At 41.5% G+C, this 18,691-nt stretch overlaps 2 protein-coding genes across 3 annotated transcripts; both read left to right on the top strand.

Annotated features, from left to right (window-relative positions):
* The first annotated feature begins 1,782 nt into the window (after positions 1–1,782).
* Positions 1,783–6,940, top strand: LOC131212661 (glycerol kinase 3-like). Of its 2 annotated transcripts, XM_058206603.1 has the most exons (10): positions 1,783–2,617; positions 2,694–2,952; positions 3,039–3,583; positions 3,663–3,830; positions 4,303–4,394; positions 5,052–5,165; positions 5,248–5,339; positions 5,511–5,607; positions 5,863–6,008; positions 6,084–6,940. In XM_058206603.1, exons 1-10 carry the CDS (start codon positions 2,549–2,551, stop codon positions 6,170–6,172), a joined length of 1,671 nt encoding a protein of 556 aa, XP_058062586.1. In that variant the 5' UTR covers positions 1,783–2,548; the 3' UTR covers positions 6,173–6,940. The 2 variants fall into 2 exon arrangements, with proteins under 2 accessions (XP_058062586.1, XP_058062587.1); XM_058206604.1 differs by lacking the exon at positions 6,084–6,940 and having other exon boundaries at positions 5,511–5,626; positions 5,863–5,983.
* Positions 6,941–7,821: 881 nt separating this feature from the next.
* On the top strand, positions 7,822–12,134 carry LOC131210237 (uncharacterized). Its single transcript, XM_058203450.1, has 5 exons — positions 7,822–8,015; positions 9,394–9,738; positions 9,808–10,322; positions 10,420–11,106; positions 11,175–12,134. The coding sequence occupies exons 1-5, from the start codon at positions 7,955–7,957 to the stop codon at positions 11,613–11,615; spliced, it is 2,049 nt and encodes a 682-aa protein (XP_058059433.1). The 5' UTR covers positions 7,822–7,954; the 3' UTR covers positions 11,616–12,134.
* Positions 12,135–18,691: the final 6,557 nt, after the last annotated feature.

Raw genomic sequence — 18,691 nt, forward strand, 5'->3', positions numbered from 1 at the left:
TTACTGCTAAAGATACCGTTATGGCGAATGCCTAATGGAAAAGAAATGTTCTCTCCCTTGCTCCCTATTTTTGTACTGCTAAAGTTTGAACTGTTTATAACCGGGATTATGCTTTGCTGAACTAAGAGATACAACATGTGGAATTTTGGATAAACGTTTTATCTGATAATTGTAAGTAAGCGAATGCGGACTCTGACCCTAACCTTGACGTAATGAAGTGAGTAGCACACCCCTTCATGAACTGCCGTTTGCTTGATTACGATTTTGCCTTGTTTTATCGCTAACCTAACAAGTGATTTTATGAGCGGTTCTATGTAATGGTCCCTTTGCCGGGATTAAGTGTATCGGAAAACGTAAGTCTTTGAGAGGTATGCTTTGATTGGTAGCCTCTGTTTCAGTTTAGTCAAAAGTGGTTGTCCATTCGAATTGGAGCTATTTCATTTCGTTTCGTAGGTGCGTTTGAACGAAGCGACAGTGATAGGATGCATGGTTGACGGTGCAGCGAAGTCGGAGGGTTTGGGTTCCATATGTAAAAGTTTACGCCGGCCGCATAGAGTGTCACCCAAACATTTGCCTTTCAGTCTGTACTTTAACCCCTGTGTTTCGAAACGGCCGTATCGAATTCGGAAGTTCAAATGGTCCGTCTGTAGACTCCCTATCTTATCGTGTGGTTTCAAAAGTTTCACAGTTTTTACAACTTAAAAGATGATCAACGGACCCTATGGCGCAGATTAGGTCTTTCGTGGAAGCTCCTTTCATCACTGGCGGATTTACAAGTGCTTGTGACTGTTACAACTTTGAAAATAAGGTCTTAAGCCAACAATAAAAGCTCAGCTGAAATCATGTTGGCGATACGAGACTGCGATGGGCAAGACCGCAGAACGGTGGCCCGAGTTAACGGGAGGCTCGTCTTCTACGCCAACGTAAAGTGTAGAAAAAAGGTCATTAGAACACATTTCATCACGTTGGCTAGCAACCCAAGCGAGCTTCATGTGATACGATGACGTGCTTTGAAGGCTAGTAACTCGCGCACATGCGTGTTGCCGCCGTGATGACGTCAGAATAAATTACCGCCAAATGTGTTGGAATTAACTGTGAATCGTTCTAAGAAACTTTCACACCAGGACCGCTTGGCGGTTATTATTGTCGGATGATTAATGTACTGAGAAAATAGTATTTGTTTGACCGTTTTCGATGCCTACTTGAAACACTTTCCCATCCGAAATACGCGATGCAGACAAGAGTATTGTTTCAAAAAGGTTTCGTTGAGTGCGAAACACGTTCAGAGGCTCGTTGAAAATTTGCTGCTACGCGAGAGAGTCCGTGTATCTCAAATTGGTTTATCTTTTATTTGGATTTGCGATAATTGATAGTGCCAGTTTGTGTATTTACTAATATCAATGAACACTTTAGTAGACAAACAGAAGCAGCAGAACATTCTGAAGCGTGATATTTCTTATCACTCGTCCATATTCATTCAATTGCTAACTTTGACAAAGTGTTTGCAGTCGCGATGGTGTGTAAGTGCCGAGATCAGCCATGTAAAGCTTGTTGGGCACAATAATTTACAACCTTAGAAAATAAAAACTCAGAAAAACTGAAAACACCCGATTTTGAGAACCACTTCAACACGCGGTACGTGAGATACGTTGTGTTGTGAGTGACGAAAACTTTCTTGCGTCAGCGCCGCTCGGAAACGTCAAAACGTGGGAAGTTCTCTGACCAGTGATGACGACCAAAACACGCCACGATACCGATACCGGTAGACGGGTTTTGCGAACCGGATTCGGCCGTAGAAGGCACCGGCTTGGTGTTCACAGTCCGGTTTGGTTGCGCCATGTAGTGGCCGTGCAGAGGTCACGATGTTTATTGGTGAGCGTTGTGTGCTTCCTGCCTGCGGCTGGCGTCTAGATAAGAGCCAGGGGTGTGTTGCATTCGGACTCGTCCTCGTCCATGTGACGCAGCCATCGCGTAAACATTCGTCGGCAGCATGACGAATATAGTCAGTTAGTTATTGGTTTGTTGTTGAACCGCGCTGGTGATCGTCACCCGCGCGAACAGCGGCCTCTGTTTGAGCGATCGTGCCTATTAGATGCCATCGCGTGTGTGCGATAACGCGCCGGAGTGCGAGGAATGTTGTTCGTGGAGGCGTGCTGCTGAGTCAGCCTTTGCTAATGGGCATTCCTGGATTGCGAAGTCTCGAGTATGCAACCAATCCTCTGCTCGTTCTTTAACCGACACGTGCATGGTTGATCGACATTATGCAACGTGCGCAAAACACAGAGTAATGCGGTCTAGCGTCTCTCTTGAGAAAACCAGGGACAGACAGGCCTAAGTAGTAAAGGAGGTCAAAAAAATATATAGTGAAATATACAGCAGAATAGTGAAGTGGGAGAGCAAACAAAGTGATATTCAACGAATGATCGTCAGCTTTTTACGTACGTACGTAAAAGGTCTCAACGGTGGCTGCATTCCGGTTTTTGCCAAACACTCTAATACTTTGAACGCACGGCCTAGCTACCAAACTTAACTTCACCAGACGACCGGTATGGCTTCGTCACAGCGTAGCAAATTGATTGGCGTCATTCACGAAGCCACCAACAGTGCCCGGTTTGTGGTAAGACAGCGGACGTTGAAGCAAAACTATGTTTGGATTTGGGTTGAATTTGGAACTACCTTCACTTTCCCCGCAGATCTACAAGGTACCCTCGTTCGAGGAGTTGTTCTCGCATCAGGTGCGCATCACGCAAATTGTACCGCGCGATGGCTGGAGCGAACAGGATCCGAAGGAGCTTCTGGAGGCAGTGCGGCATTGCATTGTTGAGGCGTGCTACACAATGGAACGAGCAGGATACGTGGTGAAGGACATTGCGGCCATCGGCATCACGAACCAGCGCGAAACGACCGTTGTGTGGGATAAAAACACCGGTGAACCGTTGTACAATGCAATCGGTGAGCGGTGCTTATTCTTTCTACCGTCGTTAATACTATGCCGCCACACCATGAATCATTAAAACATGTTTTGACTATGATTGCAGTTTGGAACGACATACGAACAGCTGAAATGATGGACAGTGTGCTGGCGCACCAACCTGATCAAAGTCCCAGCAACTTTCGCACGATCTCGGGCCTTCCCATCTCGCCTTACTTTTCGGCCCTTAAGCTCAAATGGTTGAAGGAGAAAGTAGTCGCTGTGCGGAAAGCCTGCCGGGAAAAGCGATGTTATGCTGGGACGATCGACACTTGGCTACTGTGGAATCTAACCGGTGGCCCTCAGGGTGGATCCTTCATGACTGACGTCACGAACGCCTCTAGGACGCTTCTGATGAACATTGAAACCCTTCACTGGGATCCCCAATTGACGAAATCGTTTTCCGTGCATCCAGACATGCTACCCGAGATCCGGAGCTCATCGGAGATTTACGGTTACATTAACGACAACAGTGTACTGGACGGAATTCCTATCAGTGCTATTCTCGGTAATCAGCAGGCCAGCCTGGTCGGCCAACGCTGCCTGAAGGAAGGGCAGGCTAAAAACACTTATCGCAAAGGATGTTTTCTGCTGTACAATACGGGAACCAGGGTACATTAACACGCGAAGTTTGCATTCTTCCTTTCCATTGTTTTGTAATTTCCTTTGCGGCATATTCATTGTATTTTAGTGTGTTCAATCATCGCACGGGTTAGTAACGACTGTGGCCTACAAGATGGGAAAAAACGAACCGCCGGTGTATGCTTTGGAAGGTTCTGTAGCCGTTGCCGGCGTAGCAATGAACTGGCTGCGTGACAATCTCGAGATGATCAAAGACATTCCAGTTGACTCTGAAAAGGTACGTTTGCGGTATATGAACTTTGAAGTATATGAATGCAGTAGACTGTTTATGGCTTTATGAACCATCACTGTGCACCCATGGAAAGTGTGAATTTTGCTGGTTAAAGGAGATAACGAGTATCTAGTGCAATTACCATAATAATAAGCAGTAAGCGGTAAATAATAAGCTTTTTAACACTGAATCTAATTTATGTATGTTTAAGGTATTGTTGTTAAACCTTCTGTTGAAACAGGAAGGTCCGTAATATCGCTAACTTACATGTATGCAATCAAGACGATGCAATTATTGGCGTTCTATTTGCCGAATTTCGTATAGGAGGAGTAATTGATTAATTTACGGATCATCGATCGTCTTTAATTCAACGGAGCATTGAAACAGGAAAAAACATTGTCCGAACATTGCTCATTTCTATTGCGTTTCACCGGAATGAAATTGTTAATACTCGTTGTACAATTACTTCTTGTTTCAGATTGCTGGCAGTGTGTCATCGACGGGCGATGTGTACTTTGTACCTGCATTCACTGGTCTGTACGCTCCCTACTGGCGTAAGGATGCCCGCGGGTAAGCAACGTATTTTTTAACTCTCTCGTTTGTTTTTTCGGCACCATCCTTATCTCGGATTTAATATTAACTTGTAAACGAAAAATGTAGCACAAATTTGATCGCCGAGCAACCTATCTTGAACCCATCAATTTTGCCTCATAGCCCTGTACTATGCTCGTCCATAAAACTGGCACACAATTAAGATAGAGCCACATAGCCAGAGAGATAGCAGTAGTCGGTGGGGATTTTGCCCCCCCGCTCGAAATCGACGTGCTTGACATCATCTTTGTTTGAGCCGCAGTATTACCGGTTGGTAGTAGAACCCGAAAGTTTCCGATCATCGTTGAACGTTGTCACAGTGCCGATCGTGATTGACTATTTTTATTTTGATTTTTTTAGGTCAGTGTTAGTAGCAGTGGCCAAGATGAAGGTTATGTTGCCTTTAGACAAGTTTGTTACGTTAAGCTTCCGTAAAATGAACGGCAATCGTTCCGCGATCATCACCATCCACCGTTGACTGTGTAGGGTCTTGGTCGTTTTAAATACTTTTTTTCGTTACGCACGAGTTCATAGTTGCTTACGCCGCGCGTCGCGTGCGTTTTAGCTTTCGTGCGAAGATCGATTATGGTTGCCGTGCACCCATAATTAATGCTTGGTTGTTTCTTCCATTTGCAGCATTATTTGTGGTTTGACCAGTTTTACCACTAAGCCCCACATCGTTCGGGCCGCTTTGGAAGCGGTCTGTTACCAGACGCGGGATATTATTGAGGCTATGAAAAAAGATTGCGGGTAAGTGCGGGCCATGCTTGTTCTCCTACCTTCGCTAGTGGTTATAGCGTGTTTATCGTTCTGGTGTCGTATACTTTCACAGCATAAATCTTAACAAATTGCACGCTGACGGCATCATGTCCAATAATGGGCTGCTAATGCAACTGCAGGCGGATCTAAGTGGTATTCCTGTGTGTAAGTAAACGTAGGGCTCTAGTGTTTACGATGGCGCAACGCTCACGAACGTAGTGGTCGGAACGGGTTTATTTTACATTGATTACCGCTTTGATGGATGTGCTAGTAGGGAACGTGTTCAGTGCGCTAAGTGCATAGGGAAAGTTTGACTTTACTACTTTGTCTTTTCAGTGAAAACGGAGGTGCACGATCCGGCAGCTCTCGGTACGGCGATGGCCGCCGCTCAAGCGGATGGTGTAGACTTGTTCAAATTCGATGCAGATAATCGGTAAGTGTAATGGTCTTTGGTACGTGACGTTATTCTTTAATCCGTAGATTATTTTATATTGAGGCCCTCGAGTGATATTGCGAATGCTAGTGAACGGTTACGAGTAGTGTTAAGCAATACTAGATTTCGTTGTTTAAGTGAAACTAAATAAAATCAATTTCGAAGATAACATAGTTCGTTTGGACCTCATCGAATTTTCTGATAACCATCAGTGATAATTGCTGAGGTACTGATAGTGGCACGTTCTTTTTCCAGTGGGTATGTGGGAATACATGCACACCATGAAACATTTCTTCCTACAACGACGGAAGAGGAACGAAACGCCCGATACACCAAGTGGAAAATGGCGGTTCAACGTAGTTTAGGTTGGGCGGTAACGAAAAAGAGCGATGCAATGACGGGTATGAACGATAGGGCAAACTGCCCGCCAATCTCGCGTTTCGAAATATCTATTAATTTGTTGTTCTTTTTCGTAGACGAACGATACAGTTTGCTGGCATCGATACCAGCTGGACTCTTTCTGGCGGCAACGTTCATAATGTTAGTGCTGTCTGAACGACGATGATTGATCGGAGGACCAAATGATGTATCATGTATGACTTAGTAGACCATTGGAATTCATTGAAGCTATCGAAATGAGTTGTCGTTCCTAATAAATGCTATAGAAACCCCTTTTTACTCGTCGAGTAAAAATTCAGAAGGGCAAGTGACAAGGATATTGTTCAAAGCAATTTTGAATTTCAAAAGCTTAATGGTACAGATCGGCACACAATTTAATACTTCGGATAGACTTGAGTACTGAACGAATAAAGGAACTGAACGAATCAGGCAACACATATTCCAGGCAGTGTGCTTACTGCGATCGGAGGGTCGTAAAACCAGTAGTGTTAAAAAGATGTTAAAGATCAATAGGGAAGCGAAATTAGTCACGCTCTTTCAGCGAACTAATGCAGTATTGATTTGTTTGTTATAACATTGAGACGAGCTGGAGTGTTTTTTAATTAGAATTATATCAATCAATTGTTCATTATTGCAAACTTCTTAGATTTGTTGCTATACTCCTATGATAGAAGCCCATTGAAGACAAAATATTACACTTTTTAGGAAGAAACGAAATAATTTTGACAACTGCTGCTAGGTATTCGCTTTGAAAACGATGGTCAATTGATCATGTATTCCGGTGAGTGATGGGTTCGTTAGCTTTTAATAAAAACGCAACAAAATCCGTAATCCTACGCTTGTTTTACAGTTGGTTTTTTGTTTCGTAGTTGTTCTTATTACGGTGACTGATAGTTTCGTTAGGTTTTAATAAAAACGCAACAAAAACCTGTAAGCCTCCCGTTGTTTTACAATTGTTGACTGACTTGATTTGGATTTGACTTGAAAAAATGACTTGGAATTTTGAACTTTGTAATAATCCGAATTAAGGTTAATAATAATTAATAATCCGACTCTGGTTTGTCATAAACAAAGGTAGTTTCGCTGAGAATTTGCAAGGCGCCAGACGGTCGTGGCGGTCAGTTTGACAGACCGATAGTGGGGCGAGTGGGCGGTGTTTACTGATTCACTTTGAGCGAACGCCCGGATGAGTGAACAACAGTTTGCTACTCATGAGTGTCGTTTCTGTGGTTGCTAGGTAGCGATGGAGACGCATGGTTGTCGCTAGTGGCAGAGAATGGATTACTAGAACCACTCAGTGAAACTCAAGCGAATTGTGAGATTTTTCTACCATTATGATGTTGTTTCGATGACACACTGTGGCAGTCACATGATAAAATGAAACCAACTCTAGACAACTACATGCGCACCAGTGCTCGGAACCGGATGTGTGTTTCTTGGTGAGAAATTTGTGCTATCCTTTTTGGGGAGACAGGTGATAACATAACGGGGCAGTATACATAGCAGACAGCCCTGAAAAGGCAATGAAACTGAAAGAAGGAATTACAACAAGCCAACAAAGTGTGACTCTCGTAAAGTGTGCGTAATGTTTTCGGTTAAAAATTAAACAAAGTGTTATGACGAGTGAAACTTATGCAATATAAGTTGGTCGCAGTATACTGATTTATCGATTGTGCTCCGGTGGTGCCCATGAATTTTCTTTAAAACACGGCCTTTCGTACAAACAAAAATCAAGCAATAAAACACGTTTGTTGCTAGTCTTCCATTAACTGTAGTAGTTTGGTGTTAGTTGATTGATTGAAATACGCTACTTAGAACGATAAACGTGTGAAAAAGTGTGTGAATGTTGTGATGGCTAACGATAGAGTCCATTGAACTGTTGCTGCTGCGACACTGTCTTTGACGCTAAGGTTTTACACACTTTACGGGTGGGTTTCGAGACATCACTATGCTTCCACCATGGGTTGTATTTCATCTGCTGTTTATGGTGCAGTTTTCTCCTAGACTACGTGAGTATCAAACTAATTGGCGCCATGGTATGCCGCTGGTGAGGGCGTCGAAATGTTAGTGACTTGATTCAATTTGCATGCATAAATAACTAGTAGCTTACACCTCGTTCGAGGTTAGACAGGTTAGTAAGTTCTTGCCGCAGTTGTCATCACCCTATTTTATCGCAATTATAATCTCCTTTCATAGCCTCACGCATTCTGATGAAGTTAGGCAAACGCTTCATAACCATGGCTTATGGGTTGCCAGTGTTGTGAGTATGAGTTGAGAAGAGTTAATGGAGTCGAAAAATCGATCTCCTTATACGAAGCGATATAAACAAACGAAATGTGCATGGCGAGTAAAAATGGTACCGTGTGGCGTCAATACTATCAGTTTGATCAATTTTTTCCAACCTTGGGTTTCTTTATGCTTCCGTGGTATCTTTGCTTTGTTTTCTATAACGTGTTTCAAGCAGATAATTTAAAACTGGCTTTTTTAATGTTTTGTAGGGTTTCACTGAAAAGTCAAAAGTGATTCGGTGACAAAAGTATGAAAAGCATACAGAGTTTCATTCTCATGTTCAGCTAAACGAGCGATGTGGCTTGAACGTTCTTTGCAGTAGAGCAGTACGTGACAAATGCTACTTGTGAAAAGAGCGTTAGCAAGTGCAACTGGAGCGCTCTTGAAGCGTGCTCCTTTGCAGACGTTAGTTGGCAGTGAAAGACGCCCTACAAGAACTGGATTGCCATTCTTTCTGCATTCAGAAGAGCAGTTCTCTTACGTTGTGCTTTTGGCTAGCTTTGCGATGCTTTGATGTGTCCGTTGTCGATGGAGTCATGAAGGACTGCAGTTTTCGGTAGATTCGTTTGAATGTATTTTATTAATGAATGATTGATCTAAAAAAACGAATGCAACCGCAACATCAAGCAACAACATTGTTTTTCATTAAGAAAATTGAAAAATCAGCCTTTCAAATAAATATTAAAGCATCGGAAAATGTTAAGCTGTTTTTGTTTTATAACCAAATGAATAAGAGAACGCTTATTTGACCACCCTGTACAAAGTAAAGAATGTCTTAATATAAACATTAAAAATTAAAAATAAGGATTAGATTTCTTGTCACACTGCTAATATTCTTATCTATTACTTAAAACCGGGCTAGTAGTTAAGGCAGTTTAGTGATTTAGTTTAATAGAAGGTAGTGTGGAAAATAAGATGGGGATGATGGCTAAGAGTCGAGCTTATAGTCCAACACCGTGGCAATGGATTTCTATTATAATATGAAGTAAATAATATCTTAATATAAAAATTACCAGACTGAAAGTCATAGAAATGGGTTGCATGAAATGGGAAATGGTTTGCATGTACCATACTTATGTGAATCCATTTTTTGTACAGAATGCGAAGCCATCCGGTCGAAGTTTAACAACTACGAAACGAAATTTATCAATGATTTCATCAACTTTACTCGGCCGGCTGGAGATATTATGGAACCAATTTACTACGACTACGACAGTGGATCGAAAATGCGACCTGGTTACGGGCAAGACTATGAAACAGGTATGACGCTGGGCGGATTGCCAATACCGGAAGAGGGTGTAGGCCGCTCATTACCAGCAGTTGACGAGGGAACCCGACCCCCCGACATCTTTCCCGATCCGGATAAAATCTATGCATCATTCATAAACAAGAGTACCATGAAACACAGTCGCTATAAGGGTGAAGAAAATGTGATAAAAGTTTGTAAGTAATGCAACACGCTGGAAATGCTTCCCACGGCGCCTAATTTCTAATTTTTTGTTTGATTAACAGATTCTTCAAAATCGTTGCGAAAATTGCCTCAAGTACACACGACGGATGATGAAAGTTCATTCGACAACTTAAACAATGACATGAAGGGACATGACTTCATCGACAACATTATGTACATCTATTACGGCACCAACGGAAGCTTGCGCAAGGATCTGGGTGGCAATGTGATTGTCATTGGGGCAGTTTTTGCGCTTGCTCCACAAATCCTGACCAGTATGATACTGTTCCTCAGGAATCGACGCCTGCGCCATTTCAACGCTTTCTATCCCATCTGCTTGAACTTATTGCTGGCACTGATCGCATCCAATTTGTCGTTCATTCTCGGTGTTCAAGCGACACGCAATGCGATAAGATGTCAGCTAATTGCGATTCTGCTGCACTATCTCCACCTGAGTACAAGCATTTGGTGCTTCATCTACATCTACGTCATCTACGATTTAATCGTTAACGAATGCGCTCCAAAACTAAAATATCATTACTTGATGGGTTATGGTGTTCCAGCTGTCTATGTTTTAGTAAGTAGTTCTAAATCAAACTAATGTTGCTTTATTTTTGATGCCTTAAATTGTTGCCCTTAAAATATGAATAATTGTTTCATTTTGTGTTTTCTAGTTTTCCTACGCCTCGTCGATAGACCAATTCGAAACGCATCGTTATTGTTGGATGTCGATTCAGAAGGGTATGATCGTAAGCTTCATGATCCCGGTTTCGTTTCTCATCATTCTAACGACCGTCCTTGGCACACTAAGTTTGAAGCGCATTTCAACGAAGCAGACTGAGCTACTGTGCGAAAGCATTGAGAGCATGATTGAGACCACTTCCAAATGTAACGACATAGTCTACCCTCAACTGCCGTCATTCGTCGGAATGAACATGTCGATGGTTTGTCGCAGCAACAGCTATCCGCAATTAGAGCAGATAAAAGATCGTTGCTGCCAAGAATTCGGCGACTGCGGAACGCGTCACTCCGTAGTAACATTACCCCAGCAGACGACGATCGGCATGACCACGAGTGTATCAGGGCTGACGACTGCCAGCCAGAATGCGATAAATGTTATTAAACGATCTTTCGATTGTTATGATACACGAATCGATCTTGGCCAATTGTCGCTCGCCGAGTTGGCAACTCCCAGCATGACATCGGATGTGCAAGATTTTGATGATTTCAAAAAGGCGATCAAATTCGGTCTGTTCTTCCAGCCCATCTTCTCAATTTGTTGGTTTTTGGAGGTGATCGCACTTGAGAACATTCACTCTTGTGTGATGCCTGTAATATTTGCTATAACATTCAATATCCTGGTAAGTTTCTGGCGCGCGTCTGACGAGTTCACTGTGTAATATGTTTCATGATGGTTTCTATTGATTAGAATTGGTGCATGCTGGTGCGCTCATCAAACGTGTGCCCCTACGTCAGTGCCACGGTAGAGAAAACGTCGGACAATCCTGTCGGTTCGTATGGTGAATCCATAAATGGCACTTTGGTTGGTCCGGGAGTAGATAACGATGCGACGCAGACCAGTATCTGCACGGACACGATTCCACTTCTTTGCGCTTCCAATGGATCTACACTAAATGGAAATTCAACCGCATGTCCTTCGATGCAGGGATCTGGTGGTGCGCTTACAACTGTGCCAAGAAAATTTTCGACCGCGTCGGAGCATGATCCACAGCAGCAGAAATCTCTATTGTACAGCAACTACATCGGTGGAAGCAACATGCCCATTTCGTGGGAGTCAAGCATTGATGTCGGTGCGTACCACTTGCACGAAACTAAAAATGTGGATTGTATCAGTACGATCAGCAACTAATTGAGTAATGGTGACTACACACCATAATTAGTTGGATTTGGTAAGACATAGTGCAACGCCGTTATTGATGGTATACCGGTCAACAGGATGCATATCAATATGATATTAGATTATCTGGAAATTTTCCACAACCCGAACTATCATTGTGGCTGCCGTCCTTACGATCGGATGTGAGTCAAGGGTCTTAGATCCTAGGAAAGCTGCGTTTGTTGTGATAAAGCTGTAGCGATTTGTTGCTTACAAGTTCCTCTGAGCGTCATCATCATAAGTAGCGGAAAACATAAATAATCCTATCCTAAGCCAATCTATGTATCGATCAATTAATGGTTGAAATATCCAAAAACTATAAACAGAATGTCAAGTATTGATTGCAGAATAACACTAAAGGTCGTTTAGCCAATTTTTATGTATTATTAGTTATATATTGCTATATAGAGGAGTGTACTTTAAAGATCTCTCACGATCTGCGGCATAATTGTGTTTCGAGGATTATTATAACATGCATTAAAAATGCTATTAGCCCCAATATTGTGAGTAGCTCCCTCTTAATATAAGTTTGCTACATCACTCAGCAAACTAGTATGGAGTGCGCTGGTATAGTATATTGAAAACAAATATTTCATGCATGGCATTGTATGTTTTCAATTATGCTACAAGTAATATGGTTTAAAAATTATACAATACGTATGAGTTAACAGTTTAAAATCAACAGCAAAAATGCGTTGTTAAGGTTGAACAATACACTGAATTCAAGCCGATAGAGTAGACGTAAAGAAAAGCACCTTTAAAGGAAATTATTCATTCGTGCTACAGTGGTCAGATAGATCCCTGCGTAAAACAATGAATATCTTATACAAAAGAGTCGACTGCGTCCACTTTTATTATGAGCAGAAACATGTCCTCCAGCTTTTTGCCCACAGCATTACTTTCAAAAAAAAGGAACAGCGTTGTCGTTACTTTTCTTGGTGTTTTACACTAACAGTACAAACGATTTTCTAACAATCACATACCGAAGCGTATCCATAAAACGAAACTATATCGAATCGAACTTCACCAAGTTGCGGCGTATTGGTACGAAACCTTAAATCAATAGCTCTAACGGCCATAAATTCTGAATTAGCATTATTCCTGAATCCTGTTAGCCAAGGCTATTGGGATTGTGTGGGGTCTTCTGAAACGTTTTAATAGTTGCTAGCAAAAGCAGCCTACCTACAAACCAACCACCACAATTCACATAATCTTTTAAAAATGTTAGCTCACGATATCCAGTAAATTAATAGCACCTTTTGGGAAGGCATACTCTTTTTTACTCCCACAACTTATGTATCCAAGTAATTTTATGTATGTACTCAAACTTCATTGAACTTCATGAATCCACTATAGAAGACCTCTGGCAATGACAACTGAGAGAGTTGTGCGTTGAATTTATTATTAAACGAGTTTCATAGGCACCAAAATAGTGATACGACATCTATTTAGTGAATTTCTACTAGTAAATTTTCTTCTCCTAGAGATCATTCTGTTGTACGGTGATCAACACTAGTGATGAAATATAATAATGACGAAAATGAAAAGGTGTTTTAGTGATAATATTTACATTTAAATAAAGATTTTAGAACAGAACATGGTATCACCATTAATTGATAGTGGAATGAATTGGAACGTGTTCACATACATTATCCAAGGCCTGCGTATACACGATTTATCCTTTATTATTACAATTTATCCAACGAAATGAGTTTCAATCCTTCGACCAACATATAGATTCTGTTAAGGAAAGTTCAACGACTCAGGCTGCATGAGACGAAGATATCTTCCTCGCGGGCTGTTTTGCCAGAAAAGTGATGGAAGAGACCGTTGAGCTGTCGCCCGAGGTGATTAATACGTCTATGAATGGATCCTTAACGCACGGTTCGACTGTTAGGACAAGACTAATTTATTTTCTTACATTTTGTTTCTGATTTCCCTATTTATATGTACCGGTTTATATTATCTATTATGAACGAAGGACCCGTTGATTATTGTTGAACCCGTTGTTGGTGATGACTGATGCTAGATGTCGAACCATGTTGGTACTTGTTGGTGTCGTGTGGTGTACCCGTTCGTGATGACTCAGAGAACAGGACGCTTGCTGTACTGCCGTTATCAGTCATCGTCGCTATTGGTGTCGTTCTAGATGTTGAGGCAAAGGTAAACTTGTAGAACTTGCCGTAACTTCCATTTATTTGAAAGTTTTTCATGCACATTACTTGGGTGCGAAATAACGACCATTAACTTTACGGGGTCTCGTTTAATAGGAATTCCCGTCGATTCAACTATGCTTCAATAAATATAGGGTCGTGCTGGGTACCCACTGCGGTTTAAACAGTATTTTTATGTAAAATTCACTAAAAGTTCAGTCGCGTATTTACATTACACAATCGAAAGCCACAGGGCAAGGTCAAAGCGGTGAAATATCTGCTTCCAATGCTTTTTTTATTAGACTAATATTGATACTTGCATTTTTTATTAGGCCAATATCCAGCCTGGTAAAACTGTTGGCGTTTTGTCCATTGTCATTTTTTAAAAGTTGATGCTATTGAATTTGCTCTTTCACGTAACTGAGATGATCTTATTTTAGAACGATAAATAAAAGGATTGGCTTGACAAACTGGTACACCGTAACTGCCGGGCTACACGAGGCGCAAATTTATTTCGTAGTACGAAAATGCTGTAATTTTCAGGTAAGTGTTTATTGGATGAATTTTGATCCTCAGTAGGATGAGCAGATATTGGTTAGTGTTCACAGTTTAGTTCCTGCGCGCACAAACCAGGATTCTCGAATACAATTGTTTGGGAAAGTAATAAAGATCGCTAGGAAAGGTCGGACGATGAAAATGAACTTGATATTTGAAAATGGTGGCTACGAAACGAAAATTGGTGGCTACGAAAGTCCAGAATGGCAATTGAGGGGCTTTTAGGCGTTGGAATCAATAGGAACCGGTTTATGATCATTAGCTGTGCTTTATGTTCTTACCAAGAGTCTTTTCATTTCGTTTCTATCGTGAAGAGTGTCCATAAATGGTTTTAATCATGGGTCACTACATTCGAGCGAGGTATTGAGAAACTATTCTGGAGCCACGAATAATATTCTAGCGTCGCAGCAGTGCCATTCGTCCATATCGCATATGATAATCGAAATTATTAACATTTATTCGCCTTCGAAAATTGTGTGAAGCCGGCATTCAAACAACGACGACGAAGGCATATATATTGGAGCTGTCAATCAATATTTGTAGCTGATATTAGATATTAATATACCGACAACTGTGTTGTGAAACCGGTGGAGAATCACAGTTCGAATTACAATCAATTTAGGAACTAAAAAAGGAATATTTGTGCAGCAACACATTAATTACCACTATAGTTAGTTGCTCGATTTTCCATACTTGTCGAAAAGTATTAATTTGGATTAAAAGGAGATTACTGGTTATTTCAAAACACAACATCAGCCAACTGGGTAGCGGTAGCGTGCAGATGCATTTCAAAGTGTCGATCATCACTAGGGGGGCAGATCAAAGTGTCGATCATCAATATAGGGCAGATTGTTCTGGCTTCGAAATCGGCAACGGTCGAGGTAAAGAAAAACAACCTCCACTCAGGAAAAGACATGCACTTCAGGGTCGAAGAGGACGAGGGGCATATCACGTGAGACCGATAGTTGTGCCCGGTTCTTGAATCTTTGATTACCTAGCTGCCTGATCCATTTAAGCCGCTGATTAGCTTCCAATCAAAGTTTAAGCACTTTCAAAGTACCGGAAATTTTCCAGCCACGATGATCCGGTGATGAACCGGGACCATGGGAAAAGATATTATCACTTACGGCAGGACGAATAAAAAAGGAAAAGTTCGCATTGCTATTGATGTGGAATTTTTGCGAAAGTTAGGCTGGACTTCGCCGCCCACCTTCAGGGAGTGAATAAGTGAACTTTGTCTTACGGAAGAATGTGGAGATTTTCGTTAAGCAGCGTGAATCTGAGTGTGTGAGACAGGAGAAAACGAAATTTCTGTTTGCCAGACACCGCATTCGCGTTTGTGCTTCAATGACCACGAAGATGGTGGAGGAGAATCTTGTCGAACTTGTGGCACGAGAAATCGAAAAATAAGTGCAGACAAAACACCTGAAAACTGGTGGTTTTGTCACGGCGTCAGACAAAGTTTTGTGCGGTGTTGGTAACACGTACGGGAATCAGGCCTGGGAAATCCTGAAAACATACCGGTATCCTGTCTAAGACCACTAGGATACCGGTATGAAGGGCTTCACAAAGTTGATGGCGTTGTCGGTCATTGAGGTAAGATGATTTATGTGGCTGAAAGAAATTAGTTCAAAAAGTGCATCTAGATTGTGGAAATTGGGTAGAAGTATGCACTGTATCAGCTAAAAAACTGCTAGATAACTGTTAACAAAGGAAGATAGCTAAATCATCAAACTAATTACGCCAAACAAAACAACTGCTAACTTCGTTAGCGATTTTTTTAATTAACGTCTTTCAGCTTCATTTTAAACTACATACATTTCAAATTGTAGTTTAATTTGTGTTGATTGTTTGTTGATCCACTCTGTTGTCTATCTTTATCTTGCTGGTATAGCGTTTTCTCTTTTATTTCCGGCTGTTCTCAAAACTTTCGTCAAGACGTTAAAATCACCATTCGGCCAAAGAGTGCGAATGATATACAATCAATTTGAGTTGATGGTTGTCCAATGCAGAGAGAGTTGTGGGAAATAAGCTAAACCCCAATATACGAAAATTTGTGTAGAAAATTCGACAAATACCTCCACAAAGGGTGAATATGAATTTGTAATACTTCGTGCCCGAAACATCATCGATTTCGATAATCCAGTTTAGTGGCATTGATTTATTATTGATTCTGATAGCCCGTGCCCAGTGCTGCGTTGTTCCTTGGACTAATGGTTCATTTTCCTTCAGGTCACTTGTCATAAGCTGATTGGATTAGGGAGAGTAATTGATCCAAAATTGAGTAATCTGAGCTTCCCGTGCATGTTGATCCCGGCTGTCCTTCTTCTACTTCGTCAAGGACCGTGCTGGCCCAGTGGGGAAGTTCATAATTCATTTATATCCTTTCGATAGTTGCTGTGCGGCGCTTGGTGGCCGAGAGTTAAATTACAACAGTCAAAGAGAGTTCTTTATAACATTAAAACCTGTCGCGAGGGCCGACTTTGGCGTGCTGGTAGATGCATAAGAAGCGTAAGAGTCATGACGTAAGCTGTAAGAAGGTTTTACCGCTTAAATTGGTCTTCAGAAGCTTACACCCGAACCTTTTTTGTGTCTCAAACACGGGTTCGGTTGAAATTGTCGCTGGGCTTCGGAAGAGGAATGGCTCGGCAAAGTGTGGCTCGCTTCAGCTTTAACGCATTTATCGGCAGTAATGGTAGTTCCATTCCATTTCGTCTACTCAATGGACGGAGTGCGTTTTTATGAATGTGCAATTGAGTGTGCAGCAGTCTGTTTCAGTTCACGCTGGACCCTGCTGTCCCAAATTGCGAGGGCCGAATTGTTCGAGTCGGGCTGCTGGTCATCGTCGGCAAACTGTCCATGCACATTCCAATTTAAATGTTCCAGCACATTTCCGCACATTCGGTTCCAGAAGAACGAAAAACGGAACAGATCCGACGGGTCAATTGGTGTTCGACATAAAAGCTGTGGGAAATGACTTTGAGTTTAATGGAAAAAGCAGTGTGTCCCACGTGGGGGCGTTGCACTATGGTAAAAGGCGGTCGTAACCAATTTAAAAAACTGAGGTTTTTAGACTTTAAAGTATATAACCAATGCGAATTTTTAGCCTTCCTTGTTGCGTATATTCCGAGAATTCTTCTGTCAAAGTCGAAAGAGTGATAAAAATGGCTCTGTAATACCATCAGCTTTTGTCAGCTACTTTAAAGCCATTGTTAGCACAGTTCTGCTTACGCACAGTCCGCACAGTCCGTCTATCTTGTCTCTCTCTTAGTCTATGAAATGGTCATATAAAACATATTGCCTGTATGAACTTTAGGCCTTTTCTATTTTTTAGTTTAGTAGGTAAAATATTTGTCTTGTATTCGAACAATCAAATGTACACCTTGAAGGCATTAAGGAATGTCACATGTTTCAGAATGTACGTTTGCATAGAATTCTATAATATGCAATTTTTATGCCTTTTCGGAATACAGTATAGGTGTTTATTATAGGGCATATGCATTTTGAAGTAGTCGGTATAATACAAAAATTTGTATAGTATGTAGTTATGACCAGTAATGAAGCCACCCAATCCCAATATCCTCTCATATCCTCTCACGACCTCTCGCGTCTCCCTCTCAAACCGACAGATAGAGTTAGAAAGAGATAACCAGTTAGAACAAGATAATCTGTAGATAACAAAGATAACAAATATAACGCAAAAGCAGAAGGGGGGTTGGTGCGGGTCTTACAACCTCGCCCGTAAAAACGAACTGTTACGAATATCACCAGAGATGTTAACAGTGTCTCTGGTGCAGGCCCAATCACTTCATGCAACGCGTTTGTTGTCGAATGTTTTCGGGCGTGTTAGTGCTGTTACAATGTAGATAAAGATTTGATAGAAAGGTTTAGGAATATCTATATAACCATTAGCTGTCGGAAAGAAGTTATTCCCGCAAAATTAGACACATATTGTAGAGATACATATCAAAGAGTTTTAGTGCTTTATAGTTGGTTTAATGTAGCCGCTGCAATACATAAAGTATTGGTTCATGCTGGGGATATAATACCGCAGACCCCCTTTATAACTAGGTTGTCTGGGAGAAGAAACTTTGGAAGCGCGGCATAAATGTTTAAGACTAGACAAGGCAACACGCACAAGAAAATCTTCCAGAGATAATATTTTAGAAGACACGTTCATCCGGGCAATACATAAATACATATCGGTGACCCTAAAAATAGTTCTATTTTATTGGATTCTAGGCTTCGAAAAAACGATAAGCTAGTTTTCCTGATGGAGTTAAAGATTTTTTTTATCATGGAGGAAACCATTAATGAGGGTACCGCGACTGATCAAGTAGA

The sequence above is a fragment of the Anopheles bellator genome, chromosome 2, assembly GCF_943735745.2.
Source record: "Anopheles bellator chromosome 2, idAnoBellAS_SP24_06.2, whole genome shotgun sequence".
In the NCBI taxonomy this organism is placed as follows: domain Eukaryota; kingdom Metazoa; phylum Arthropoda; class Insecta; order Diptera; family Culicidae; genus Anopheles; species Anopheles bellator.

Excerpts from the sequence above, each read along its gene's own strand:
- LOC131212661 (XM_058206603.1), top strand. The coding sequence starts at position 2,549 with ATGGCTTCGTCACAGCGTAGCAAATTGATTGGCGTCATTCACGAAGCC. Across the intron at positions 2,618-2,693 it reads CCAACAGTGCCCGGTTTGTG|ATCTACAAGGTACCCTCGTT; the intron begins GTAAGACAGCGG and ends CTTTCCCCGCAG. Across the intron at positions 5,340-5,510 it reads TCTAAGTGGTATTCCTGTGT|TGAAAACGGAGGTGCACGAT; the intron begins GTAAGTAAACGT and ends TTGTCTTTTCAG.
- LOC131210237 (XM_058203450.1), top strand. The coding sequence starts at position 7,955 with ATGCTTCCACCATGGGTTGTATTTCATCTGCTGTTTATGGTGCAGTTT. Across the intron at positions 9,739-9,807 it reads AGAAAATGTGATAAAAGTTT|ATTCTTCAAAATCGTTGCGA; the intron begins GTAAGTAATGCA and ends TTTGATTAACAG. Across the intron at positions 11,107-11,174 it reads CTATAACATTCAATATCCTG|AATTGGTGCATGCTGGTGCG; the intron begins GTAAGTTTCTGG and ends TCTATTGATTAG.